Below are 27821 nucleotides of genomic sequence, written 5' to 3' on the forward strand. Positions count from 1 at the left end.
CTTACCCTGAGCAGTGTGTGCTGGTCAATATTTAACAACCAGCTCTCCAGTGGGAGGAAAGCCCTGATTTACAGTGTGTGCCAATTTCTGTGGTGTAAACACTCTCACTATGGTTGACTTTAAGTCACCAGTAACTGCACTGTTGGGAAGTGATATACATGGCCACGTCACTATACAGTAATTCTACCAAACAGGTACAACCGATATAAATAAGCTTGAGGCCATACATAGTAAAATGTAGTAAAATAATTAGGAAGTATAATTTTATTTACTTATTACTTTGTTATAATTTCCTTATTATGATATAATAATTTAGTTATGATTTTATATAATTCCATTTTAAATACTGGCTGTTCAGCAATCAGTTCACAAAATTCCTGAAAACTTGACAATCAGCTCGTGCTTCAGCACATTACCGGGCTAAGCTTATCATCATGTCACATGGTCAGTAATATCCAGTGCATTTTACTTCCTCGTGTCTCCATTTCTCTGGGATGTCTTTCTCTTCCTTTGGGTAGCCAGTAGATTCCTATACCATCTTTACCACGTACCTAAAGTGCCGCTCAAAGTCTACCCTGAGTGTTTACAAGCTTTGCCATGACCTGATCCAGCATATTGGTTTTAGATAGAAAGTTACATGGGGTTCCTGCCTTCTATGGTCCCTGGCCGTTACCACCTGAGGAAAACCCCTTCAGAAGGAGGTATAAAGCTAATGAATCTCATTTGCGGGGAATTCAGCCATCAAGAGATTGAAGCTTAGGAATTTGTTGGTGATTTATGACCAACTCAACAATAACATACAACAGAAAGTATGGAGTGAGGGTTGAGTACAAAGAATAGATACTTGAGCAGCCTTTGAAGACGTCTTTCTGTTATTCTTTGTCTCTTGGCACTTTCATACATTAACTATGTGATCTCTATGTTATAACTTACTCATCTGAGCCATGGGGATGATTGGTCATAACCGCCCTCTAGGGTGGTTGTAAGAACTTACTATACGTGAAGCGATTAGAACAGTGCTTGACAGAAGGAGAGCACTGGAATAGCATCAGCTAGTTGGTGATTTTCCACTACAGGTTCTCTGCCATGCTGCCTTTGTGCACATGCAAGGTCTCTTCGGCCAACACTCCATTTGAACAACTTCAGCTAGTGAGATTTTTTTTTAATTCAATTCCATTGCCAGTGCCAGCTCTATCAGTGCTTGGGCTGCTGGGGAAGAGCTTGGAAAGACTTTTCTGCCAAGCTAATTTCCCAAAGTTTCCATTTTTGGAGGAGAAAATTAGACAATGGCCAAGGTCAGCAGTTTGAGGGTGGAGGAGGAGAAACCTGGATCTTCTCTTTGCCAACGATCTTGTCACAGCATTTTCCAGGTCCCCAGGTGCAGGGCAAGTGAGAACAACCCTGGCTGTGAGCAGAAGCACTAGACCTACTAGTAGAGTCAGCCCAAATGCAGAACTTAATGAACTAAGACTGTTCGCGTTCTGGGCATTGACTGTGCCTATAATTTGTACCTTGGCCTCTCTGCATACTGGCTTTTGGCCTTGGGCATGTCAGAGTTTCTATGACTCAGTTTCCTCGTCTGTAAAAGGGGAATCCTAACAATGGCCAAGTTGTAGAGTGTTGTAAAGATTAAGAAGGATACCTTAATATGGTCATCCTTCAGTAATACTAGTTATTATTACAAAGACTGGGCCATGTGTGATTTCTCATGTATGCAACTAACACACATGAAATGCCTGGTATGGGCAAGGATACAGGAGGAGACACATATTCATCCTAACGAGCTGAAATGCACATAGGAAAGAGGCAGGTGGTATAGGGCCATAAATCTGAGACTCAAAACCTAATTCAGTCAGTAAGAGAAGACTTCTGTGGGAAGTGATCTTGAAGCCAAGGCTGATGGGTGCATCAGGGAAGAGGGCAGTAAACGCTCCATGTTGTGATGTGAGCAGCTCAAGGAAAGCTTGGTGGCCTCACTCAGCCACTCCCACATACCAGGATGTAAAACTATCCTGGAACCGGATGCCTGTGTGGAACAAGCCAGCCAAAGACCATCCAAGCCAACATACATTACAACAGGATTGATTTAGTCTGTGGGGGTCACTTTATTAGTATGAGTGTCATAAAAAGCTGGAAATGAAACTGTGAAGGGGAAACATGCCCATTTATGCTTGAGCTAGACTTACTGAATGAGTATATTGGAGGCATTAAACTAAAAAGAGGAAGGAAGGAAGGAAGAAAGGGAGGGAGGGAGGGAGAGAGGGAGGGAGGAGGGAGGGAAGGAAGGGAGGAGGGAGGGAAGGAGAGAGAAAAGGAAAAGAAAGCAAGTTTGGTTCAAGTAACCCATCTCAAGGAAATGCTGTGGTTCAAAGTCAATGTAGCCTTCTCTCTGACTAACCTAATTACTAAGATTTGTCATTTCAAGTGACCATAGTTCAGTCCTTTACTTCTTTGAGTTAAAATTAGAAAGCATTATTGGAACTGACTTTATATGATCATTTACTTTCTCACTTAAGAGGAAAGGGAAGGCTGGGGTCAAACTTTGGGGGACCAGCTCTGTTACACAAAGAGAGTAAAGCACGGGGCAGCTGAGCCCCTTGAAGAAGCACAGAATGGGGGATTCTCAGTAAAAGCTGGAATACAGTCCAAGGTCCCAAGGCTACACCACTGAGCCAAGCAGACACCCTCTGTCCTAAATCTCACCATCCAGCGGGGGTTCCGTTCGTGTGTCCAGCGGCTCTCCTTGGGCAAAACCAAACCAAACCACGATCTTCCCTGTAGTTCTAGGATTTGTAACCTGGTTATCATGTTTGTAATGCAGGCTCCCTCCTGATTCTTAGGAGGCTTTTAAATTCTCAGAGATGATCACAGGGTAACCTTCACGCTTCCTTTCTCTGAAGTCAAGCAAATTATTTACAGAATTTGTTTATTCCTGGCTGCACACATGCACTTCTCTTCTGAACCAACAGAAACACCACAAAAACCCCCGCCCGGGGTGTGTCTCTGCAATCTCTCCTGGTTGCTGTGTGTTCGGGGGACTGTTTACTTTGATCTAATTGCCATTTCTGAAACCACACTACAACTTGTCGAACACAAGTACTGCGTGCCGGAGGACACTGGCCGTGGTTTGAGCGGGCTTAGCTATTAACTGAGCTCGCACCACCAAGAAGAAAGCCCACGGAGGAAGCCCTTTGATTCCAGCTACTGATGGTTAGTGCATGCGTGTAACACTCTCATTAGAACGAACCACTGTTAATAGCAGGCAGGGGTTCGGTTTACCACTTGAATCACCCTGACCATCCTCATCGGAAGAACCCAAAGGCCCCAGTCATTCTTTCTCTTCAACAGTGTGTATCTCTATGTAAATTCTAAGCTCCTGACAGCTGGCAAAAAATTCGACTGGGCCTTTCAAAGGGGAAACTGGCAAATGGCAGATTTCAAAAGGCACAGCATCTACCCCCCCGCTGCGCACACTCCTCACCTATTTCCCTGCCTTCCATTCAGTAGTAAAAACAGGAAATAAATACCAGGTGATTGAAAAGCTTAAGCCTTCCCATGTTTTACTGACTTGTCATTGCAGATAAATTGACTACAATTTACTTCCAGAGTAAATTACTAGATGTTCATAAAAAAACTGTTATACATTACTGTCCCTAATTAAGATGTTAAACGTGGTTCAATTTTTAAGATGGAGGAGCCAACAGAAATGAAACATGCTGATAGCTCCATATTTCACACTATTTTTTTTCTCCCTCTCCATCACACCAGTTTATGGTTTGCATCTCTGATTGGCAGATGTGGTAAAGCAGCTCATGGTCCCTGAAAATTCTCCTCCCGTATCATTGTTCTGGTTTATTTATTTTCATTTAGTTTTGTTTGATGTGCTTCCCTGATGTCTATGTCACTAATGCTATCCTTTAGAGAAATTCTGTAAGTCACATATTGCTTTGGAGACCCAGTTGATTAAATCAGAGAAATCAAAAGCATTTGAGATGAGAAAGCAGAGGAGAGAACCCTACGCAATTCTCCATCTGGGCATTTCAAATTAAGTTGAACCAACGTAGTATTGAAAATTAAAAAAACAAAAACACAGGCTGTGCAGCTAAGAATCAAAAATAACCTGAACTACGTTGTGTGTTTCTTTCCAAACATGTGCGACTGTGGGCAATGTTGTAGAGAGAGGAACAGAAAATGCTCTCCAAAGCCAAAGAAATTGAGAACAATCATCCACGCAACTCAGAATGGAGCTCGATGGGCTGAGAACAGAGGGGGCGGTGTGTTTGGGTGCGTGACAAGAGCTGCCCCCAAAGCTAGGGCTTCCCAGGCTATTTGCCTACATTAACTTAGACAATATTTGTTGAGCACCTGTGGTGTGCTGGGCACCAAGTTAGGGACAAAGGAGCCAAGAATGCTCACAACAGTGTCTCTGGTCTTGACATAGCGGTCTTCTGATAGATTCCTTGTTCTACCTGGGAAATGTCCTCCCTTTCTTTCTTTATGGCGCTAACTTCTCAAGACATAAGCCTTCTCATCCTTAAACACTCAACATCCTACATCTTCTAATATCTAGACCAAGTGTGGTCACAGGTCTTGGTCCTCAGCCTTCATGGAGCTTAGCACAATGGTAGTGTGTTTGTTGTAAAGCCCAGCTAGGACAACAACTTGTAAAGCTGTAGACGGGTAGGGACAGGTTTCTTTTGTCCCCGTCTACATTCTCAGCATCCCACTGCCTCACACAATACTTTCTTAATAGGTGATGTGTCCGGTGAATGAATAAATGCATGGAGGGATGAATGAATGACTAAGGGAGTGGATTTCTCCCAAAGTTCCAGGATGCAGGAGTCAGAGGTACAACTCTCAGCTCTTGAAAAAAATCTATTTCAAAAGCCTAAAGGACCATTGTCTAACCAAAGTACGTAACAGTTCTCTGCACTACCTACACCATGGATGCCAGTTAATGCTCCGGAATGTTTCCCAGCCTTGTTCACAAGCATAGCCCTAAGAAAGAGGGTTTTCCAACATTTGCAGACCTGGGAGAGTTTCAAGCTTTCTCTAACCCTCGTTCTTTTAAGCCTCCCTGCTTTGGAGAAGGCCCCGCACTCACCAGAAAGCTGCTGTTTGTGGCCCTAACCCAGGACCTACTTCTTAGAAGAGCAAATGGGAGAGGAAGAGAAAGTACCATCCCACCCAGAAAGTGGCTCTGTAGAGACCTCCAAACAAGCCCTCGGGATGCAGCCCCTCCCTGGCCCAGGAAATAGAGTAGGCCCCTCCCTCCTTCTTTAGACAACACCTTCCTCTCCTGTCCCCCTTCCCCCCAAACCCCTTCAAGCTCCCTTTTGAAATTCGCATATATCTACCTGGCAGAAGTTCTTCATTTGTCCCTTGTCCTGTCCATCCATCCATGCAGCAAATATTTATTAAGTACAGATTATGTGCAGGTGCTGTGGAAGGTGTTTATACTACACAGACACCTGGAGCTCACCCTCTGGTGGATCTAACACACCGGGTTCAGGCCCTGGACTTTCTAGATACCAGTCAAAGCTAAATCTCAAACTAGTAGTTATTGACTTTGCAGCAGGTAACACCCAAACTCTAGAGCTCAGCGGTAGCAGAGTGCTAGAGCTCTATCCAATGGTAGAGCAGCTGGCTGCACGTGGCTTCTGAGCACTTGGAATGCGGCTGTTGTGTTTTAGGAATTGAATTTTATCCAATATTTGATTCTCACTGATTTACTTTTAAATTTAAAAAGTAAAGCAGTGCAAAAGAACACCCTTTTTTTGTATTAAGCACACCTCTAACCTTTGTTTGGCCAGACTCTCATTCACATTAATTGTTGAACATTGAGCATTCAAATTAAGATACATATCAAATTCGAAACTTGGCATGTGTGTGTGTGTGTGTGTGCAAGCACACACACACACACACACACAACTTGCAGAATATGCCATGAACACATTTTTATACTGATCGCGTGTTATCATAATCTCCATGTGATGTATTGGGTTTAAAATAATAATACAATTCCTTTCACCTGTTTATTTCTACCTTTTTAAATGTGGCTGCTAGAAAATGAAAATTTTTAAAGTGGCTCACATTACATTTCTATTAGACAGCAATGCTCTGGATGTCTTAGTAAATACATAGCTGGCAAAAACAAATACACACACATAAGTGGGCTTGGCTGCTTGAATGGTCTGGGGACGTTATATCTGACGCCATCTCTGACTGTGATTCGGGGGGTGCCCCGTCTGGCAATGTTGGGAAGAAGGAAGGAGAAAGCCTTTTTCCTCCCTATGAAGTTGTTCACTTTCAAGAAGCATCATCCAGACTCCTCAGAGCAGAGTCATCTGGGGGTGTCGGGAAAAGCAGCCCCAAACTATTAGCTGGAGGTTGACGCTTCTGAATCTAGTTCGCAATTCCGGGTATTTCCAAGGCAGAAAGGGAGACCCTTCCAGGTGGACGCATGTTAAACGCAGCAAACCTGCTCTCACCAGACTCCCCTCCCCATCTCAGCTGCCACCCCCTCAGGCCTCCTGGGACTTCCCACTAAGAGGCTTTCGCTGCATAATTAAATGAAAGTCCTGCGGGGCAGCCTCTCTCCTCTCCACCTCCGCTTTTTTGGAGAGAAGGGAGGAGCATTTCTTGGTCCTCGGAAGCATGCCTGCCTTGCTGGAGTACTTCTTTCTTGTATGTTTCTAGAAAGTTCATCTTCTGGGTGCAGGGGAAGTGGAAGGAGGAATCTGGGGGAGGAGGAGCGAGGCATCAGTCCTGAGCTGAGTAAGGTCAGTGGTGACAGAGTGGAACTCTGAGACAGGTGAGGTGAAGAAGTTCTGAGCTGGTCACCCTGGCTCATTTAGAAACAATGTATCTGTGAGCCTAGCAATATCCCACTGGCGTGAGACTTCACCTTGTCAGCGGTCTGGAGGGACTGGGAGAGACTAGGAGAGGGGCCAGAGGGGCCCGGGCTGGTGGGGAGAGGAGGTGCAGGTCAGGGGCGTGGGGCCACCCTGCAAGTCCTCTCACCCTGCCTGCTGTCCAGACCTGCAAGCTGATGGCCAGCTGGGGAGAGAGCTGCGGCTCTCCACTGGGGAAGAAACTTTGGAAGCCTTTTGCCAACCAAGCATGTAAGGGGGAGAGTTGTGGGGGCAGTGGGTGAGGTTAGTTGATTATGGTCTGGCACCCTGCTCCCCACTGTGCATACTGGCCACCTCACCCCCTGACCATGCCGCGGTGTGTCCCGTTTCCCCATTTTTCCAGAGGAGGGAACTGAGTTCCGAGAGTGACGTCTGGTGCCCCACTAGTTAGCGGTGCCCTGGGCTGGGGCCCAGATTGCCTGCGTCCTTAGTCCTGGTGAGGTCTGAAGGGCACTGGCTCGTCCCCACGATCCCAGCCCTGGGAACCTCACAAGGCCCTGAAGCCTGAGGTTTCATTTCCAAACTCTGGCTATTGGATTTTTTGAGGCTCTGATGAAGGTAGGGACCCTCTTCCAAGAACAATGGACTTGCACAGAACCTTGAATACCTTTTTAAAGAATTTTATAGAGCCCTGAAGGTAATCCTTGGGCTGACTGGGGCTGGATAAACTGCATATAAAGAGAGACCACCTACCATTAAAATGTAATCATTGGCTAGAAAGGGGGCTCATTCAATCTGACTTTTGATTACTTAGTATAAATCAGATATATGTAAAATACAAATGAATATATATAATGTCCAATCAGTGGCAGCTGAGAAATGGGACTATATAAGCCATCAGCCAAATGAGTGGTTTTTTTGTTTTTTTGCTTTCTCTTTCAAAAAAAAAAAATATAAAGGAAAAGGAAATTGTCATTAATACTATAAACCTAATTTTGTCCATTTCTTTTCTGGGGCTTCTTGTCCTGCTACGTGTCCCGGGAGCCACTCTACCTCCCTACAGCCCTGGGGCGCAGAGGGGAGAGCCCCCTTTGGGCTGGCGAAGAAATCAAGTTCGCCCAGGGTCACACAGCTAGGAAGTGACAAGGCAGGCTGGACAAGGGTCTAGCTGACTCCATCATTGGTGCTCCTGGCCACCGTGAGCTCCAGCGAGCCACAGCGCCTGCCTCCCATGAACTCTCCCTGGGACTGACCAGCCGCCCACTCTAACCTGCTCAGTCAAATGAAATTAAGGAAATGGCCATTCAGCCAGATCAGTGCAACTGAGAGCACCATTTAAACTGATAAGATCCCACAGGGCGGGGACAAGGTTGTCATGATGTCACCTTCCTCCCCAACATTACCTCCATGAATAGTTTGGTCTGCTATATGCCTAATAAAGAAATCTCATCTATAGGTGAACAGGCCTTCCCATGCCGGAGGAGGTATGTGTGCAAAACGCCGTCTCACTCACGGAAAAGGAATCTTCCAGCTGCCAACCAGTGTCTATTTGCGCTTCCCCCTTATTTTGAAAAGGCTCTAGAGGTGATTTTTTTTTCTCTGTTTGGAGAGCTGGAAGTTAAGCTTAATGTACAAACCTTTATTTTCCAAAGAGGCAGGTTGGCTTTCCTGTATCGACAGACTCCAGTGCTTAGATTTATTACAGAATGGTAATCAGGCAAAAGAATAAATACACTGCATCTTTAATTCATTAATCACCACCGAAAGCAAAATGAACTACAGTGAAGAAGACAATATGTTTTCAAATGCTGGGGGTGGGGAAGAGGGAGTAGGTTTCTCAATAAAATCCAGTTGCTAAAATCCATTTTGCATGCAGATTAGAGGAAGGACATTTCACGTGTGAGGCTGTCGTTCAGATGGGAGCAGGAGACTCAGCCTAGGAGGACTCGTGGGACGCTTGTCTGTGGATGGCCCTTGGTGGTCCCTAGGGTCCCCTGCTGGGCTCTTTTTGTAACTCCCATCAGGAGCCACTGGCTGGTGGAAAACCAAGCAATGGAGCCAAACAGACCCGGGTTCAAATTACTGCTCCATCTGGAAAGTGGGGAGGGCTGAGGGGGTGGGGGAGCCACCCTATGTCACTCATTGTCTTGAACCTGTCTACCCACGAAATGTGGGCACCAGAAGTGTTCTGTCTTCCAAACATCTCAGGTCACCAAATTCTCATGACAGCAGACCTACACGAAGGCTGGAAATGTGTAAGCAGAAATTAAACAGCAGGTTTTCTGAGCAGCCGCATGCAGCGGGGCACTCTGGAGCACCATCTGGCCTGGGAGTCTTGGGATGCTAAGAGGTCGCCCTATTCCTGCTGCTGTTCCTGAGTCTTCACAACCTGGAAACCAGAAACTGGCCAACTTCCCACCTACACCACAGACCTGCAAAGTGAGAAGCGGTGAAGTCAGCATCTTGGATGCTCCACGGGAGAGAACCGGGTCTGTGGAAGGATATAATGGAAAACCAGATAGCAGCTAATGATTACAGAGCACTTCTAGGGGCTTTACATGGATTATCTCACTTAATCTTTACGTCCTCCTTCAGGAGTTCGGTCCTACTACTGTGCCCATTTCACAGACAAGAAACCAGGTCCGTGGAGGTCAAGTTCCTCAGTCAAGTTTACAACACTCACAGACACTCTGCTGGGAGGTTAAGAACTACTACTATTTACTGAGCTCTTCCTGCTCATAGCACTTTATCTACAGGGCCTCATTTATGCTTAGCCACAGTCTAGAAAAACAAGTATGACTATTCCCACTTCATTTATGAAACCCAAAGAAACACGGAGACTTTAATCCAGTCTCTTAATCTCATCACAATTCCCATTTTGACCTGGACCACACTGTAGGATCTGTCCCACGTACTGCAGGATGCTTAGCAGCAACCCTACCCTCCACCCATTAGGTGCCAGGAACACCCAGTCCCCAAATCATGATGAGCAAAATTGCCTCCAGCTATTGCCAGATGTTCCCTGAGGAGCAAATCACCCTGGTTAAGATCCACTGCTTTAAACAAACGGGGAGGTGAAGCAGGTGAGAACGTCAGAGTTGCAAATGGGACCCAGTGTACCTGACTCCTCCACCAGACTGTCTCCCAGATGCCGCTTTGGTTACCTTCGGGCAGTGGTTCTTCTATGTGGCCCATATTCCAGTCCTGCCTGGGAACTCATTAGAAATATAAATGAGCAGTGCCCACCCCCAGACAGCCTGAACTGGAAGTTCTAGGGGTGGGGGCTAGAAATCAGAGGTTTAAGGAACCCTTGAGTGGAGCTGGTGCTCACTGAAGCCTGAGGGCAGTGCCTCTGAGCCTTGGCTGGGCACTGCGATCTCCTGCACACCTTCGAGAACGGTGTGGATGCCGGGGTACCACCTCAGGATTCTGATTTCATTGTTTCAGGCTGGGGACCAGGCACTCGGATTTGTAAAGCCTTCCAGGTGATTCTCATGGGTAGCTGAGGTTGAGAACCACTGACCATGGGGAGCTGACCCCAGTTCTCAGGGAGGCACCAGTCAAAGACCAAGTGCTCGAATGAAAAACCACTGAGGTTGGTCCCTGACCCATCGGCCCAAATGTTGGACAGAAGCAGCAAGAATCGTGCAGCGTTTCCCTTTGCTCTCAGCCTCAAACCACAGCCCCAGACAGCCCAGCTGCTCTCATTGTGCCTTTTTTTGGATCCCTCTTCCATCGATTTACCTAAATTTCTAAACACTCTGGAAGCTATTAAGTTGGACTCTGCACAAGATCAAGAGGTTAAGGAGGCCACTAAAACTGGCAGGTTGATGCTTTGTATTAAGTTGGACATATCTGCAAAGTGAAGGAATTGTTGCTGCAGGTGGAAATGAAATTCAACTTTTAACATCACCTAAGAGTCCTTCAACGTCCTCCTCCATCTATTCCTTCCCTCCAGTCATTGCCTTCCACAGCCGTCCTGCTATTGGCCTACCCCCTCCTGAGCCCTGGGCAAGCCAAGCTCACCCCTTTTTGCAAATTCCCAAGTCATTCCCTTACTAACTCACCCTGACCTCCATAGCCTGGAACAGCCTTTCCCTTCTTCCTACATGCCCATAACCTCTCTGTCCCCTAAGGTCCTCTCTGGTGCCTTCAGCCCACACCAAGCTCCCCTTCTCTGCTTCTTTTGTACTTACAGTCAGAGCAGCAATGTGAGCAGTGCATTTGATACACTTGATGCTGCTCTGTTCGATTGCCGTATTTTCATCTGGGCGTCTAAAGCAGAAGTGTGCCGCTAAATAACTGTCTGCTCTCTCATGGATGGGGCGGGGAAGGGGCTCTGACTCTGTAGCATTTGCATTCTGTGCTGCACATATTCCTACCATGGCCTATGCTATGCTACCAAGGTGAAGTCCTGAATGTGGGCCTGAGAAGAGATACACACAGCTGGCTTTTGCCAGCCTGTAGGAGCAGGTGTGAGCACACCACCGAGGGTCAACCCAGCAGACACCCACGATGTGAATTCCGGGGCTAAATGCTGCCCAGGTGGCCCCTGGAACAGTCTAGCGTGGTGTAAAGGAGAAACACAGGCGTGTGACAGGCAACAGTCAACTTTTGCCAACTAGACTACACAAGTCCCTTGAATCCTAAGGGAAAAAAATCCTCAAGGTTTTTCAGGAAAAAAAAAGACAGGGTTATGGCTGGTCACTTCTGCCGCCACCTGAGTTATGAGAACAGCCTGCGGGCATTCCACTGGGAAGGTGTTGCCCCGACTTGCTCATTTAACCCATTTAGGAATCCAGTGGGGCTGGTTCTATCACCCCCATCTACAGAGGGGTAGAGGGGAGGGGACTCTCCCAAAGTCACAAAGGTCCGACATTGATGTGACATTGACATCGGCTCCACCCTGAGGAATCTCTGTTTCCAAGTGCGGGATAGGGGTCTTCCGCTACCTCAAAGACCATCTGACTTGGTGTTTCCTTAGAGAACACTTCCCCGAAGTGTTCTGAAGTTGGTTGGAGAGGCCATGGGGTCCTAGGGGGCAAAGGGAGAAGAGAGAAGGGGCAAGAACCTGGCAGGCCAGCTCCACCTTCAGCAGCTTCCTATTTTTCTCTTATACAGCGATCCCACTTTCATTTTACAGGTGGGTCCTCGGCTGCAACAAAACAAAATAAACTGAGCTTGAAAACCTCTGATTTGTGGCAAACCCTTAAATGTATGGAGCCGGCAACTGAAGCCTGGGCAGCTTCTAGCGATGGTTCCACCGACCCATATTTCTTTCCCACCTGTTGCATCATCAGCATATACAGGAATAAAATAAATAACCTCAAGGAAATTGCCAGAAAACACACCCAAGCTCAATTACCTACCCCTACATAGAAGAACTCCTGAGGCAAAACTTTAAGCATATCAGTAACCACAGCCCCTGGACTGGAGCAGTGGGTTTGGCACAGGTGGGCACAGGTAACGAGGTTCTTGGTGATCGGGACAAAGAATACCTAGAACCGAACACCCAGAGTTTATAGCAGAGAACATGGGAGCAGGCCAACTCCAAGCAGAGATTGACCTCATGGGCTGGAGGGACTCTATTCTTATAAGGCGGATCCTTCCTGGCTAGTTTTACTGGGCTTTTACTGCACATGTGCAAGTAGTTGTATTACTTTAAAGCTACCGCACATATGGTCTCCCATGATTTTCCCTGATTGAACACCAGGGAAGAGGGTCCCACAATGCTACCAAATTGACCCCCGTTTCTTCTGGGGTCCCTGTATACTAGGTTCACCTTCCCCTTCGCCAGAGAATGATAGCTCTCCATGTTAGAGATTGGTGAAAAGGAAAGGAGTTATTTATTCAAGTTATACAGACTAAGAGTAATGACTTAATGTCTCCATCTAAATCCCAAAGTCCCTTAAAACACCTACAAACACATAGAGTCCTTCCTTCCCCCCTTTGCCCAGTCTGGGGTACCGCATCTCAGGGAAAGAAATGGAAGTCCATGGCTCAGGCAGCTCCCGGTTCTTCCCAGTAATCCGTGCTCAGCTGGAAGGCCTTCCTCAGTTCCCAGCATCATCAGCTGTGTCACCTGGATTTCCAGCTAAAGCCGTGTGGTGGTTCTCTGCTAAAGCTGTGTGGTGATTCTTCTCATGGCTCCGGGGTGGAGGAGGGGTCCCCCCACTCTGGCCAAAGCCAAAGGGTTCTCCCCACTGCCACAGCCACACAGTCCTCTATCCACTGCCACAGCCGCGTGGTTCCCTCCTCAATGGCTGCCGAGTCTGGGTTTAAATATCCTTCCAGCTTTACTGGGCTGCCATCATGAGTATAGGCAGGGGTGGCCCCATGTTGTGGAGCCAATCATCTCTAAGCTCTCACGCAGGCGCTGCAACTAGGGGGAGTTGCCTCCCAGTTACTTCTTGGGAGGAAGTTCCTTTTATCCCCCTGGCTCAGAGCGTGGCCACAGCTATTTAACATATCTATGCAACCAGTTAAAGGTTATAGATGTGTTAAATGACCACACCAGAGGTTAGCTGCAAAGCTGTTGCTATGCAAAACAGCTCTCAATGGCCCTGTTCCATGTGTCCCGTCCCCCAAATCACACCTGTGGTGGAGGGTGAGGACATCCTATATATTTTTCTAATATTTTCTGAACACCTTGAATTCTGGACCCCATTATAAATCCTTCTTTTGGGGGCCTCCTGGCTGCACCATCCTACAGGTTGAAATGTCCCTGTACTGTCCCATCTTGGGTGTATTTCACGTGAGGCTACAAGATTTCCAACCTTGGAATCAACAACTTGCCTCAACACCCAGTCACATCCAGATCCCCCTTGGAAATGCTTTTCAACCACATTGGACAAAATCTTTCGCACAATTTCTTTGCAGGCGGCTCTGCCCCTGAGTCAGGACCTGCTCCCCCAAACGCAACAAGTTCAAAGACCTGGAGCTGCAGAATCTACCCATCTCCTGCCCACCGGGTATCCGACGCACTCTCGTTTTTCTTTGCCTGTGTGATGCTGAAACGGCATTGCTGTATTTTAAATATAACTCACAAATTAAAAACCGAAAGAAGAAACACATTTTTCTGTCAGTGGCTTAAGGGGATTCCACCTCTAAGCTGCTGCTAAAGCTCCTTTAGTCTTTTTTACATTTGTAGCATTTTGGAGCAATTTGCTAGAGTCAAAGAAAGCAGTGAAATTTCCACAACCGACTTCAAAGGCCCCAAATCCTGTAGCAGTGGAGGGGAGCCTGGTAGCAACACCAGAGGGGACGTTTTTCAAAGGGGTGCGTGGAGGGACCTGAGAGCATCTCTACCCTGCCTCTGCGATTGATGTGAATGGCGGACACGTGACCAGATCCCCTGTAGTTCTTTGAAAAGACGCCCCTCCTGGCTTTCCCCCAACACTTGGACTGTGAAGCCGCAGATGAGACAGCGAAGGGCCGACACAGAGAAACCGCTGCTCTGGCTCAAAGAACAATACGGCCTTGATGCTATTAACACCTATGAGTCTTTATCTGGTGGGGAGTGTGGAGCTCATTCAGACTGATCAAGAGGCAGATGGACAGCTGGGTGGTTTCACGGTTACCAAAGTAAACTCCAGCCTAGGCAGAAGTGGCTTCAGGGGACGCAAAAACACAAACTGTCAGGGGCCCCGCCACCTTAGTTCATTCCTCTCTCTCGTCTTTTTTCTTCTGTTTCCATGCCCCACGTGGCCTGGCCTTTCAACTTCTTCTCCATCTGACCCCCATTTGCGCATCTCAGTCCAATTCTTCCTTCCCCACCTCACACCCATAAACACACTGTGTATTCCAACTCTACCCAACCTGCTGTATTGAACTAAAATCCCCAACAAGAAATGAGTCTAAAAGGGTGTTTGGTCTGTGAATATTCTGTACTATAACAGGTTATTAAAATTAGCCCCCTAAGAGTATGCCCAATTTAGAGACTCACAACAGTGTATGAGACTGCCCATCACCCCACATTTCAGCCAGAAGGAAATACTATTTTTATTATTGTTATTATTTGCTTATGAGTGACGACAAAAATTATTTCATAAGATTTTTGGTTCTTTGTCCATCCTTCTGTCCCTTTTCCTATCAGGTTGTTTAGCACCTTTCTTACAGATTTTTAAGAGCCCTTCCTAATAAGGGAATTAGGTCTTTGACTATCTTGAGGTTTGTAATTTTTCCCACTATGTCATTTGTCTTTGGATCTGGTTTACGGCATGTTCGCTATGTGCAGTTTGCTTCTGTAGCCAAATTCCTCAATCCATTTCTGGGCAGCACCTGGGTGGTGCATCAGGCTAAGGAACATTTTCCCCACCCCATGTCCAAAAAACAAAACAAACAAACCAACAAACAAAAACCAGAAAAAACCTAAGTTCCTTTGGTTACCTTTGTAGCTTTCACTTTTGCTTATGGTGTTCACAAAATGACAAAAATGACTACCCTCTTGTTCACCTCGCAAACCCCCGTCTTCTGGAGAGCGTTTGTCCACCAGGACTAGCATTTACTTGTTTAACTGTCCATCTGCAACTGTCATACATCTTGGGAGCACCCACTGTGTCCTGTTTGTTTCTGAATCCTCTGGACTGAACCCATATTCTAGTATTTACAGGGTATACAACGAGCGCTCATCAAGTTAAAGCTTAACATAAAGCATAACAACTTTGACACTAGACTAGCTGGAGAAAAAGGGTCTATTTTCCAATCGCTCTTCAAAAGAGGACATTAAGAAATAGGTCTGGCGCAGACTATATTTAACAAGCTGTCCAGGAAAGGAAACTTTGCTCACGAATGTGTCAAGGAAATGTCAGGATACCGGTCCTTTGAAACGCTGGGAGAGGATTAAGAGAACAACCTCTAATTTTGACAGACTGCAAAGATGTCAGCCTCATCCTTTAAGAAACTTTCACTGGGTCCTCATTACCCGTTCATTTGTTTGTTTGTTCGCGCACCTGACTGCTGATTCAGGAGCACCCTGCCACTTTGCGGAGAGGATCCGAGGCACAGATGCCGTGCGCTGCTCACCGACACAGGGCTGTGTGCCGGACACAAAAATAAATGAGGCGTGAACTGCACGCTCACAGAGTTTAGAGCCCAGGAGGAGATGAGAAATTTAAAAGGTAATTGTCTTACAAGGTAGAGTGCAGAGCGCCTTCGGAGCGGGCCATTTCTGTGCGGTTCAATGTTATGCTTTAGTGGACGATCAATGTGTCTGACAGTGTGCGATCAAACATCTTGGTTCACTCCAGCCAGCACCATTTTCCTCGGTCCTGTCTCCACCGTAACCCCGACCACACAGTAAATAAGTGCCGGCGGGTAACGATGACAAATCATGCAAGTATCTCATCAGTGTCTGCGAAAGTTTGTGCAAATAATTTGAAATACATCTATTCTTGTAACTCAATAACTAAATACATTATTCTCTTTTTCATGCAGCATTAGAAGAAAAACGCCATCACATGTTTAAAATTAGCCATTTTGCTGGCTCAAAATCCTCATTATCTTCCCTGGCTCAGGGGCTGCACCTGAGGTGAACTGTCACTTAGCTGGTGGTGCGGACTCACAGAAGGCTTCTGATTCTGCCTCAAATGGCCTGCTTCCCCAAAGGAAAAAATGAGACCCAGGAAGGTCATCAAGGGATGTGGCCTGCCCGGGTCACATGGCTGCTTAGTGGCCAAGGCAGATCTATGATAGAGGCTTCTGGACACCAACTCCAATTCACTTTCTCTGCCTCTAGTATCTGACTGCCCTCGCCTTCCTTCCAGAGAATAGAGTTGATTTTAATAGAGGGAAGACCAGGTAAAGCAGGAAAAACACAAAGCAATTGTTCATCCCTTTCGGTTTTAAACAGAACCTGAAAAATGCTGAGTTGTAAGACAGAACAATAAAATATGGGAAATTCACCAGTGGATTTTTCACTTTCTGGGTTTCCAGAGATAAGTGTGTGCCTGGATTCTCCTACTAGGAATTCTCAGTCCTGATTGTGCAGTAGAATTACTGAGAACTGTTCCCAAAAAAATACTGATGTGTGCATCCAATCAGCCCCTAGATGTTCTGGTTTAAGTGGTCCGAGGTAGGGCATCATTTTAAAAGCTCTCCAGGTGTATCTAGAGTTGATGACCCAGACTCTCAGGCCAGAGACCTCTTCGTGCCACAATTCTACTCATGCCTATCTCCTAAAGGAGCGTACAAGAGTCTTGGGTACTAGGTTCCCTTCCTCATGTGATGAAATGCCCATCTCCCAAGCCCTGCCCAAACTGATTCTTAGAAAATTAGATTAATCAGGTAGCTGGCTGTGAGGCCCCACCCCTAGCCACTGCTGATTAGATGAGAGATAGACACTTGACCAAGGTGAGACAATCAGCTATCTCTTCTGAAAACTGGAACATAGAATCTCTAACCAACCTCTGCTGGGGATGTTTAGGAGAAGAACAAGAGGTAAGAGTGGGAGTCCCATATTCTCCAAAGCACAGAAGGCCTGCCTGTCTTCCATGGGGAGAATGAAGCAGATGTGCAGAGAAGGGAAGGAAGAGGGACACAGGCGTGAACCATGATTCCCAACTCCCCCACCCCCACCCCTGCTTGCACTTCATGCCTTAATTATCTAACAGAAACCTGAAGGCAGGGTGTTTATGTCCAAGCTTCTAGGAAATCAGCATATCCCTTACAGGACCTCTGATTTCCTTGGAAAGCTCCTCTAATCACAAATGGCCAGGTTGAATTTGACAGTGACCTCGGATTTCTGTTGGAGCAGAGGATCTCAAACTGAGGTCCTGGAACCACATAGGGAGTGCATGAATGTAGTCATGCATTCACCCACGAGCCATTCTTATCATTGCGAAGATGCTGGAGATAACCCTCTGATAAGGTTTTTTAATGCTTTTGACTGAGTAAACATCAGAGGAATTATACCATTTCTCTTGCTGACCAGAAGCCCTATAGCTATTAGAGAGGGTTCTGATTAATAAAAAAACAAACAAACAAACACAGAATTACAAGTGAATCTTTCCGAGCATGGGTTTCAAGCAGAAATTGGTAAAGGGATACTTTGGTACTAAAAGAACAACTTAGATATCATGTTTCTACAACCATTTTTTGAAACTGCCCCACATGATGCCCGTTCCATGAGGTGGTGGATTAGAAAGCGGGTTCCATGTTTGAGCCTCCCTGTTGGTCGCCCCCCGCGGAGGGTCAGCAGTCTTGCTAGCACTAAAACCTCTGAGGGGAGCAATAGCAAAATTAATATTTAATTTTGTCTAATCCATAATTTTCCCTAAATTATTTGACTGCAGACCTTCCCAAGCACACCTTCCAAAAAAAAAACACAACTTTTTTCAGGGGTGGTAGAATTTCTCAAGGGAGAGCAGATAACAGTTATAAACTCCTGTTCTAGGATCTTCTCAATCTTCCAATTTTGACATTTATTTTAAAGCAGGGAGGAAGTCCAATGTCATAATCATAAAGTTAACAAACCAAGACTTGCCATGTGTCAAGGTGAGAGTTTTATTTTGTGTAATACGGATCCAGGCTGAGCATGGTGGGTGTTTACTCCGCGCCAAGCGCTTTACATACATTATTCTATTTAATCCTTTGCACGGGCCTTGGAGGAGCTAGCCCTATTTTACAGATGCAGAAACTGTGTATTCTTTTTCATGTAACCACAGATTTTGCTGACAACTTTTTATTAAATAGGGCTTTCAATGGAGTGATTTAACGCTGATTTATCTTCACTATCCAGCAATTTCCTGAGAGTCAGTTGTGCACCTGGTGCTTTACACATTACAGAGTATTAAGGAAATGCACCGTCTATTATTTTTTAAATGCTCTTGAAATGACAATCTTTATCTTCGTGTCTGGAAAGGCTGCTCTGTTACCTACCAAAATCAAGCCACAGAATCATTCATTTTTAGGGCTGAATGGGGTCCTTGGAGTCAAGACTGTGAGAACCATGAGCGCTGGTCTTCGAGATGCTGCTCAGCTTATAACGTGTTTCTTTTTAGGCCTCACTCATCTCCACTGAGAAAAAGATGACCAAGGAGAGAGGGCGACTGAGCTCATGCTGCATGTGCTAGGGTTGGACACTGGGCTTTTTTCACTGGGAAGGAGGGAATAAACTGCCTGGGGTGGGGTGTCCTGGGGTACGCCTAGAAACACTGGCATGAGTATGGTATAGGGTCAAATGAAATCTTAATGGCTTTGTGCCTCAGTTTCCTTATCCGTACAAATGGCCTTAAGGTACCTACCTCTGTACTTGCTTTAAAGATCAGAGGATGGCATAGGTCCAAGCCCCCAAGGAGACCCTCGATTCCTGGTGGCCATCATCACCATCGCCTATCTCTGGATGATCTCCCAAGGGCAGGGCTGCATGGAACCTCATGGTCTTCAACGCCACAGAATTTTCCTCTAACTCCCAGCTACCTGCTGTGGCCCCAGAGTGACCAGAACTGCTGAATAGCAAGTCTTCATTAAATATTTAAAAATCTGACTTCCAATACTCTCTATAATGGCAGAGGTGTGGGGGAGGGGGGATCATCGGCTGGAAGTCTAGCTCATTTCTGACATGCCTGAGAAGTAGGATATGAAATTAAAATGTGGACACATGTTGAAGAAGTAACCAATGCTGTTCGTACCTGTGGTGAAAATGGTTAAATGTTACATTCAAAGCCTAAGAAACTGAATACTCTAAGCCCTGCTCTTTGGAGCTCTGTATACACTTGAGTACACACGCATGGGTCCCTTTTTTCTACATCTTTCTCTTCATTTTTTGTGATCTTTGCTGGAACCGAGCTCCGGACACCCGCTGACTCAGCCTCCCTGACACCCTGGATACCGGCAGCATGCGCTGGCGGCATTCTGGTTCCAAATCTGCGTCTCTGGTACCTTTGTAAAAATATTTTCCAATTTCAGGACATAAAACTCACTTAAAAAAGGGAAAGGGAAAAAAACTAGCAAATATCAAGCAGAGTATCTGCTTTGGAAAAAAATTGTATTTTGATGAATGTGATAATATGGTATTTGTTTACAATGAACACTGATGTTATGACCACACATGTCATTCCTTCATCAAACATTTTATTGTATGCCTATTATGTGCTATATTCATCGTATGTGTGATATAGAGAATACATTAACTTATTATTTTAATGGAATATTTTGGGGTGTGTTTGTTTATGTTTGTCCCAGAGAACCACCTACTTTGCTTCAGTGGTCCACATTGAGGTCTCCCCATTAGTAAGGGATCCCCAAAAAGTCGAATGCTCAGGACACAGGTGGATGCCGATTTTTATATTGATACCTATCAATTTCATCTCCACTTTCACCCGATGTATCATTTTTCAAACATAAAGGTTTTATTGTGTAGTGCCTGGTTTCTAGATAGAATTCTACGGCCCTCTTCATTTCTCATATTAACGACTAATATTTAAGGTTGCAAACACAGGCAAGGAACTCTATAATGAGAAAAATCCAGGACCCCCCAGTAAATAACTCGTGTGGCCAGTTTGACAAACGGAGTCCGGGTTTGACACCTGCAGCCTGTCAAAGAGATCAACTCCCAGGTTCCAACCCAACAGCCCTGAGAAAAACGTGGCTCATTTTTGTTTGCTATTCATCACAAATTATATCTTCTTTTAAAAATTAATTAAAAACAGGAGATGGAATAAATATTTCAGGCGACCAGCAGCAAAATGGGAAAATACCATGTGTTTGGAGTTTTAGTGCCCTCTGAGTACAGAAATTTATTTGCAGCAAGCAGAAAATAGACAGCAAGCATAAAAATACAGCAGAGTCCCCCTAGTAAAATTATTTATCAAGCTAACAAGGGAGGGACCCTTCTAGTAACAACAAGCCAGTGAGGAAAAGACATGGCTTTATATTTTACCTCTGGGTTAGCAAACCAGTAAAAATGCCAACTGACAAGCACTTCACATAAAGATTTCTTTCTAAATGAGCTTCCTTGTTAGGAGGGAAGAAAAAAAGCTTTTCCCAGCTAAGGAGCACTATAGCTTACAGACGGGGAATTCTAGCACATATATGCTGACTCTTTAGTGCAAAAATAATATAACTGAAAAGTAAGTTCGTGTGAATTACGCATGGCGTTTAAAAGCCAAATTAGAAGTTCATTAAAGACAATGTTCTTACATTCTTCTCAGGGTACCCTGATGCTTGGGTGCTTACAGAAAGTCACAGTCTTGTACGATGCTTTTTCAAGGCTAGTAATAAGAGTCTCCGGAAAAAAAACTACTTACCTACACAATCATATACACAGGTCTATATGTTCTGACTTTGCCTCTATTATACAAACCCCATTGCTATATTTTTTTCAAATATTTATTTTATGCGCATAACCCCAAGGCCAGTTTTTACAATTTAGTTTAACGATACCAAACTTTGATTATAACTTACAAGTCACTTTATTGCAGCTTGCAATAGCAAAACAGAAAAAGAAAAAGGAAGGAAGGAAGGAAGAAAGGAAGGAAGGAAGGAAGGAAGGAAGGAAGGAAGGAAGGAAGGAAGGATGGAAGGAAGGAAGGAAGGAAAGGAAGGAAGGGAGGAGGGAAGGAAGGAAGGAAGGAGGGAAGGAAGGAAGGAAGGAAGGAAGGAAGGAAGGGAGGGAGGAAGGGAGGGAGGGAGGAAGGGAGGGAGGGAGGAAGGGAGAAACTGTGAAGTTGAAACCACGCAGTGGCCTGATCCCAACTAAATTTTAAAGAAGTAGTAAAAAGATGCATTCTCAGAAGAACTACATCCTCAAGAGCTCCGGAAATAACCCCTGACAAATTTACAATAAAATCACACACCCGGGCCTCATCCTTCCTGAAGTGAAAATTTGACCAGTGACCCGAGGCAGCCACGGACAGGTGCCTGGTCTGTCGTGGAAGGCGATGGTGCCGGAGAGGACAGGCGATCTGAAGGACGCCGTGAAACGGTGGGTAGAGGCAGACAGAAGCACCGTGCGGGAGCTGCACTCACCCGTTCTACGTCACCACACCCCCTCCCACACGCCACCAACACCCTAAACATTTCCCCAAAACAGGGATGGGAAGATTTTTTATTACCAATGTCAGCCAGATAAAATAAAACAGAGGCGTAAAAATAAAAACAAACCCTTCCTCAGTTTTCTTGCTTTCTTCTCTGGGATGATGACTTTCACCTCGTCACTGCAAAAGCTCTGAGCTCTGGCTGGGCAAATAAACTTCCCGCTCTCAGGCAGGAAAAAAGTTGGATTTTGTACTTTACTTCCAGGGTCAAGGGCCAACTCTCAAACTCAGATCCCACCAGCTGAGCTGGGGGGCTGGGCCTATTATCTGCCTGCAAATCTGTAGGGAGGGTTAATAGCGCCATCACCTCACTCTATTTCTGCTATTTGGTGACCACTGATCTTTTTGCCTTTAGACTAGGGTCTGGTCAGGATGCTACTAAATAAGCACAGATCAGAACAAACAGAGGTAACATTCTGAAAAATGAAGTTCCCGAAACTGCCAACAGAGCATATCAGAAGGGGATGTGTCCGGGAAAAGAGCACGATGCCAAGCAGCCTCCAATGCACAGTGACTCTCCAGAGGCTGCGGGGAGGAGGCCAGCTGGGCGCCTCAGCCCTGGGCAGCACAGCGTCCCGGAGGCTAACAGAAAGTCTGTCTTCCTCACAAACTGTGTCCTTCCCTGGCAGGGGGAACCCAGGTGCCAACCTCCACACACACCTATTAAAGCTCCAGCTAGGCCATGCACTTTGAACCTTCATTCTACGAGGCAGTGGTGAGAGAGTGCTCTGGGGCTTTAAGAGGAGAAAAAGGGAAGAAAAGGGAAATAAAAAGCCTGAGAACCCCCAATGACAACGGAACTTTGAATATGTGATACCCGCTAGAGCAGGGAGTGAGAAGGCAGTTCTTAGCTTGGATACAAAGGTCGACACAAGAGGGAATTTCTGATCTGCCCTGTGCACCCTCGCTGCGGAGAGGAGAGAGGAGAAAGGAGTCAGGCTTCCGTTCCGGCAGCCCAGTGTGGCTTTCTAAATGCAGTGCGCGATTCCAAACACTGTCACACCGGCTGTGTGCACCTTGGGATGCTTTGAAAGGGTTCTAATCGCTCCATTAAAAAGAGAGAAAGAGAGCAGGAAAGTAAGAAAGACAAGGAACGTAAACAGAACCTTTTATTCTCCTATTTGGAATTTTCAGCCCAGTAAGAGACCCATGTCTGCTTTTTCCTCATTTCCTGTACATCAGGAGTGAACCTCATTTTAAAATATAAACACACAGGAGGCAGACCCCAGCAGCAGATTCAAGCTCTTTGATTAACTACCACCGTAACAAAAGATATCTATTTGGACTAACTTTGGGTGGGGTGGGGCAGAGCAGAATCCCTTTAAATAATTACAAACCCTAACTCAAAAACTGCTGCTGGCAGACCCAGCAAAGAAGAAAAGAAGAAAAGAAACTTTGTCCTTAGAACCTAATTTAAAGGAGGCTGACCTCAAGGTCAATTTCAAATCAATTTAATTCTTACCTCCACTGCCTACCTTGTAGCAAATGAACTTGCTGTGCTTTTCAATAGACCAGAATGACTAAAAAGAAATCGTCACTAGCTGCACATAAGCATAGAACGTTATTAGATGATGTTATTGAAAGGTGAACAAAAACGCAACCAGCATTCTCCCTTCCCCTCTTTTGTCATTCTCACCTCACCTGTGATTAAACAGTAGGATGCACCCCTGGATGGTTAATTAGGTATTAATATCTTCCAGTAGCTTATATCCAAGGTCACCGCTCTGTGGCTGTGTTGTCTCAGGTGACAATACCTATAATTCCCACAGCTAGAGTGATCTTCCCACTCAACACCTAAAGCTGTTTCCCCCTTGCCCCCAATGGACATCACTTCCCATATGAAATTATATGTGTTAATAGTTTTATTATATTTTCTGGAGACGTCGGAAAGAACGGCACACCGAAATTTCCCACTGGCTTAGCCTTATCACGGTGCTTTCCAAATATTGTAAACAAACACATAAACAAGAAAGCAAAACCAACCCTTCTGCTTAGCTCATTTATTGCTGATAATTTCATTTAAGTGCCAGGAGAAGGGGAGACAGCGTAGACACTACACAACGACTCTACAGTAATTTTTGGATGAGGGAAAAGAGAGACGCAGCAAGCGGCAGGTGAAGAGTTTCACCACTGGCATCTGTGAATGGGAGCAGTAAATCTGAGATTTTGGCAGGTGACCGAACATGTGCTTTTAAAACAAAAGCCCTTTACAGAGGCAGCGTTTAGTTTTAAGTAATGAGTGCTGTATGTTGGCAACAACTCCTTCCTCCTGCTTGTCTCCCTACACGCGCGATGTTCCTTTCTTCCAGGCATCCCCTTCCATAGTATCCTAGAGTTGACTTAAAATAGTATGAGTTCAAGCAGCATCATTAGGCTAGTCACTCGGTCCCTGCTCTGCTACAATTAATTGATTAAGTCAGCTCAGTAGTGGGTCAGAGCCCACAGAAAGACAAACAGCCAGGTATGAGAAGAGGGCGCGGTGGTGATTAGGGGGAGCACAATCTAAACAAACAAACAACATCAAACAATTACGTAAGTCCCAGTAATAAAACACTCGAAACAGAATGATTTCCTCTCATTTTCTCTGTGCCCACAAATACCCTGATGTCATTTGCTGAAGACGTGCTCATGGAAGCTGTGATGGACCGGCTGGTCCTCTCTCCAAAGCGGCATGCACTACAGCATTCTACTCGTTGCTGGCTCAGAGGAGGGGGCTTCCTCTAAAGGCTATTCAGAGGCTCCAAGGGGCCTACGGCAAAAATAGAGTCAAGACTGGCCACTGTTTGTGCTTGAGTTTTTCAAGCAGAGGCACCAGAAATCAAAACTTACAGTCTGTGTTTTCACATGTGCTTTGCGTGGAGAACACCCGATTCCCCATTTCTGCTAAAGTATTTTGATGGGCTCTGCAAGGGAAGTGAGGTTGTATCCTTAATTTTGTGTTTGAATCAAATAGCTGGGCTAAGGCGTCCGCCTCGACACCGGGCGTCAGGAAACCATGCTGGCCTTTGATACCTGGATGATGGTGGGCAACACAGGAAGGCAAGTTCTTCGAAACAGAACCAAGATTCCTAAGTACTTTTACTGTTTTGGGGGGCGGGATTTTTTTTTTTGGTTTTTATCCCAGTGCATAAAATAATAAAGTCTTCCTTACATGTGTTTGAATTCATATCAGGATAGATATAATCAAGATGAAACATGCCCACTCTGCTAGTTGTCAGATCAGAAAAAAAAAATCGATGGGTACTCAGAACCCAAGAAGTGCTGTTTATACAAGTTCCATCAGCCTCTCCCGCAGGCAACAGGAAAGCTACACACAGGCCCCTCCCCTCTGCCTGCATCCCACCTGCCCCGCCCGAAGCAGCTCTGTAAGGCTCGCTTGCAGCCGACGCGTCTTAGCCAATGCCAGGAACATCTGAAAGGGGCAGAGCACAGGCGTGAGCAGGTGGAGGTCCTGGGGTCACCACCTTCGGAATCAGTGTTTCAGCACATGTGACGGAAGGAGGGGTTTTAAAGGCCTACTTTCAAGTGTGGTGCAAACCACTGTGTTACCCCCTTTGGACAATTCGAGCTGAGAGACAGACTTTAGGATGAATTCCAAAACCGCCCTTGGTATTAGGGCCAAGCAGCATCATGACTTGCTCCCATGGCAACGATGCTACCAGCACCCCTTACCCAAAGATGCTACTGGGGAATAATTTCCATTGAACATCAGCGCGTGACCGTCTCTGTTGATCTTCATGTTAGCAGGCCTTTCTTCAGGAGGCAAAACCTTGACAAATCACGCATTTTGATAGATTTGCATATGTGAAGTTGTAACGTGAGCTAGTGGAAAATATTAGCCAGAAACAAAGGATGCTACAAAATGGAAAACTTCATTTTTTGTGATACTACTTCAGATAAATATTTTGTAATATGCTTGAGAACCGTAATATACTCTAGACTGTGTTTCTGAGATTAAATGAAAGCTAATTAAATGGCTTCGCCAATGGCTCGTGATTTAATGTTCATACCTTAGCCTAGACAATCGCCAGAAATAAGCCACAAAGCTGTACAGAGTGGAAATTTCCCAGAGAGCGGAAAGCTAGTGGTTTCCCGTGTTGGGCTTCCACCACTGAAATCCCTTAACCAAAGTGACTTTCTGAAAATTAAACTAAGTAACTCTCCCAAGAGTATCAAGTATTGAACTTTTCATATATCAGCTTGTAATATCTAATATCACAGAATAACTTGGAGGAATTGTCTTCCTCCTTCCCCAAATTCCCCATCTGGCCAAATGCCTTTCTCTTGCTGGCTCTCACCTGTCAATCATGTTCACAGCTGAAATTTGATTTCTCTCCCACCAGTAACCTTATATGAAATATTACCAGGGAGGTCAGGACTAGTGTGAACCTTGCCTTAAAAGTTCATTAATTCTTTGTTCAAAATAGATGTAATAAAACTGGCTGGTGGACATAGATCATCATATTTAATAGATGGCTTTCAAATATCAACTATAAAGACAAAGCTAAAAGGAACAACGCAGAAGAACAGAATAAAGTATTGGTACAGCATGCACACATGTGGACACAAATCAACCCCAAAGGTATACACTGAGTTAAAATCTGTACATGAGAACTGTAAAGAAAACATTAATTTTTTATAAGGCTAGGGGAAAAAATCATGTTAAATATTCACAATCCAGTAACTCAAAGACACTCATAATGGTAGCATGGAGAAGTAAGTAACCGGATATGTTTTTTGCATAGTGGGGAAAAATGGGGTTTTGTTTCGCAACACTCTAAATTCACTGGGTCCTGAAAGTGTCTCCTTTGCCAAGAGTTGCAATTTAACAGTGTGACGTTTGTCTCCTTCTCAGTTTCTCTAGAAAACAAAAACTTGTATTTCATGCAAACGTCTCAGCAAGCAAAATCTTTAATAAAAAAAAAACTTCTTTCCATTAGCCAATAAGAGGTAACCAGTATACATAACAGGATGACACTCAATAATTATTGGCGTGAGAGTGTTGGTCTAGTTCTCCGAACAAAGAGGATTCCTAATTAAATTCACACTGGAACACTTGGCCTTGAAAACCCATCTAAAAAGCTTAATTTCATTTTTTTTTAGTAGATGAAAATCAGATTTCTGCCTCCTACCCATCTCCTCCCCTCTCTACCTACAAGAGAAGTAGAGAGTAGCTCCAAAGTCACATTTGAATGCGGAAGGGGAGACATACCATGCTTTGAAATCATACTAACTTTTCCAAATGTGAGAATGGAGTGAATTACAGGAGGCTAAATTTGGAATGCTCACGAGGCCCAGGTACAGGCATCGGCTGTTCAGAGGCAACCAAATTTTCTGACTTTCATGTGGAGGGACTGGCTAGCTCTTTTTGAGTGTCAGTAGATGGAAGCTGGTTAAGGCTACAGATCTGAGATTCACTCCAGCTGGGTGAATTGCTCTGTACACCACACCTATGAAATGAAATAAATACGGAAATCCATGCATGCTGGTCACACATATTGCATCACTTCCCTTCACCTCGTATCACCCTTTATGTTACTTGTGAAACCCAAACACTGCAACTACTGAAACAGAGGTTTTCACACCCAAGGACCGAGCAGCATTCCTCGCGTGCTCGCTTTCCCCGTCATGGAAAACTCAGTAACGCAAGCACATGCAAATCAGAAATCAAGATGTACCTCTTTGACTTCAGGCAACAGGCTTTTTCACATCACTGATGTAGAGGATTCCCTTGGGTACCTGATTTAGTAAATATATTAAAATAAACAAAGGGTCATTAATAACCACGCAGAGGGTTTCAGGGACAGTATGTTAAAGGCAGCCTAACTATCTATGTATGAAAAGGGCAGACAGAGTGAGACCCCAAGAAGAATGATCCAGTTCCACTTGCTTTGGCTCCCCAGCCTCAGCCCTGCCAGAGGAGGGGTTCCTA

At 45.3% G+C, this 27821-nt stretch overlaps 1 protein-coding gene and 1 long non-coding RNA gene across 4 annotated transcripts in view; one reads left to right on the top strand and one right to left on the bottom strand.

The window, feature by feature from the left end:
* The window catches only part of MAF (MAF bZIP transcription factor), a 329202-nt gene that overhangs the window by 287935 nt on the left and 13446 nt on the right, over positions 1 to 27821 (bottom strand). The window contains exons 2-3 of one of the 3 annotated variants that reach the window (XM_036012923.1): positions 27568 to 27628; positions 25001 to 25301 (exon numbers count right to left, since the gene is read on the bottom strand). In XM_036012923.1, the coding sequence (XP_035868816.1) occupies positions 27595 to 27628 (34 nt within the window). In that variant the 3' untranslated portion in view covers positions 25001 to 25301; positions 27568 to 27594. Of the gene's footprint in view, positions 1 to 25000; positions 27629 to 27821 lie in introns of those variants that run through there. The other 2 variants (XM_036012924.1, XM_036012922.1) reach the window with 2 other exon arrangements.
* Positions 11503 to 15488, top strand: LOC118497694. The gene is made up of 2 exons (XR_004900215.1): positions 11503 to 12296; positions 13567 to 15488. It is a non-coding gene; the product is annotated as an uncharacterized LOC118497694 (long non-coding RNA).

This window comes from Phyllostomus discolor, chromosome 12, assembly GCF_004126475.2.
Source record: "Phyllostomus discolor isolate MPI-MPIP mPhyDis1 chromosome 12, mPhyDis1.pri.v3, whole genome shotgun sequence".
Classification (NCBI taxonomy): Eukaryota; Metazoa; Chordata; class Mammalia; order Chiroptera; family Phyllostomidae; genus Phyllostomus; species Phyllostomus discolor.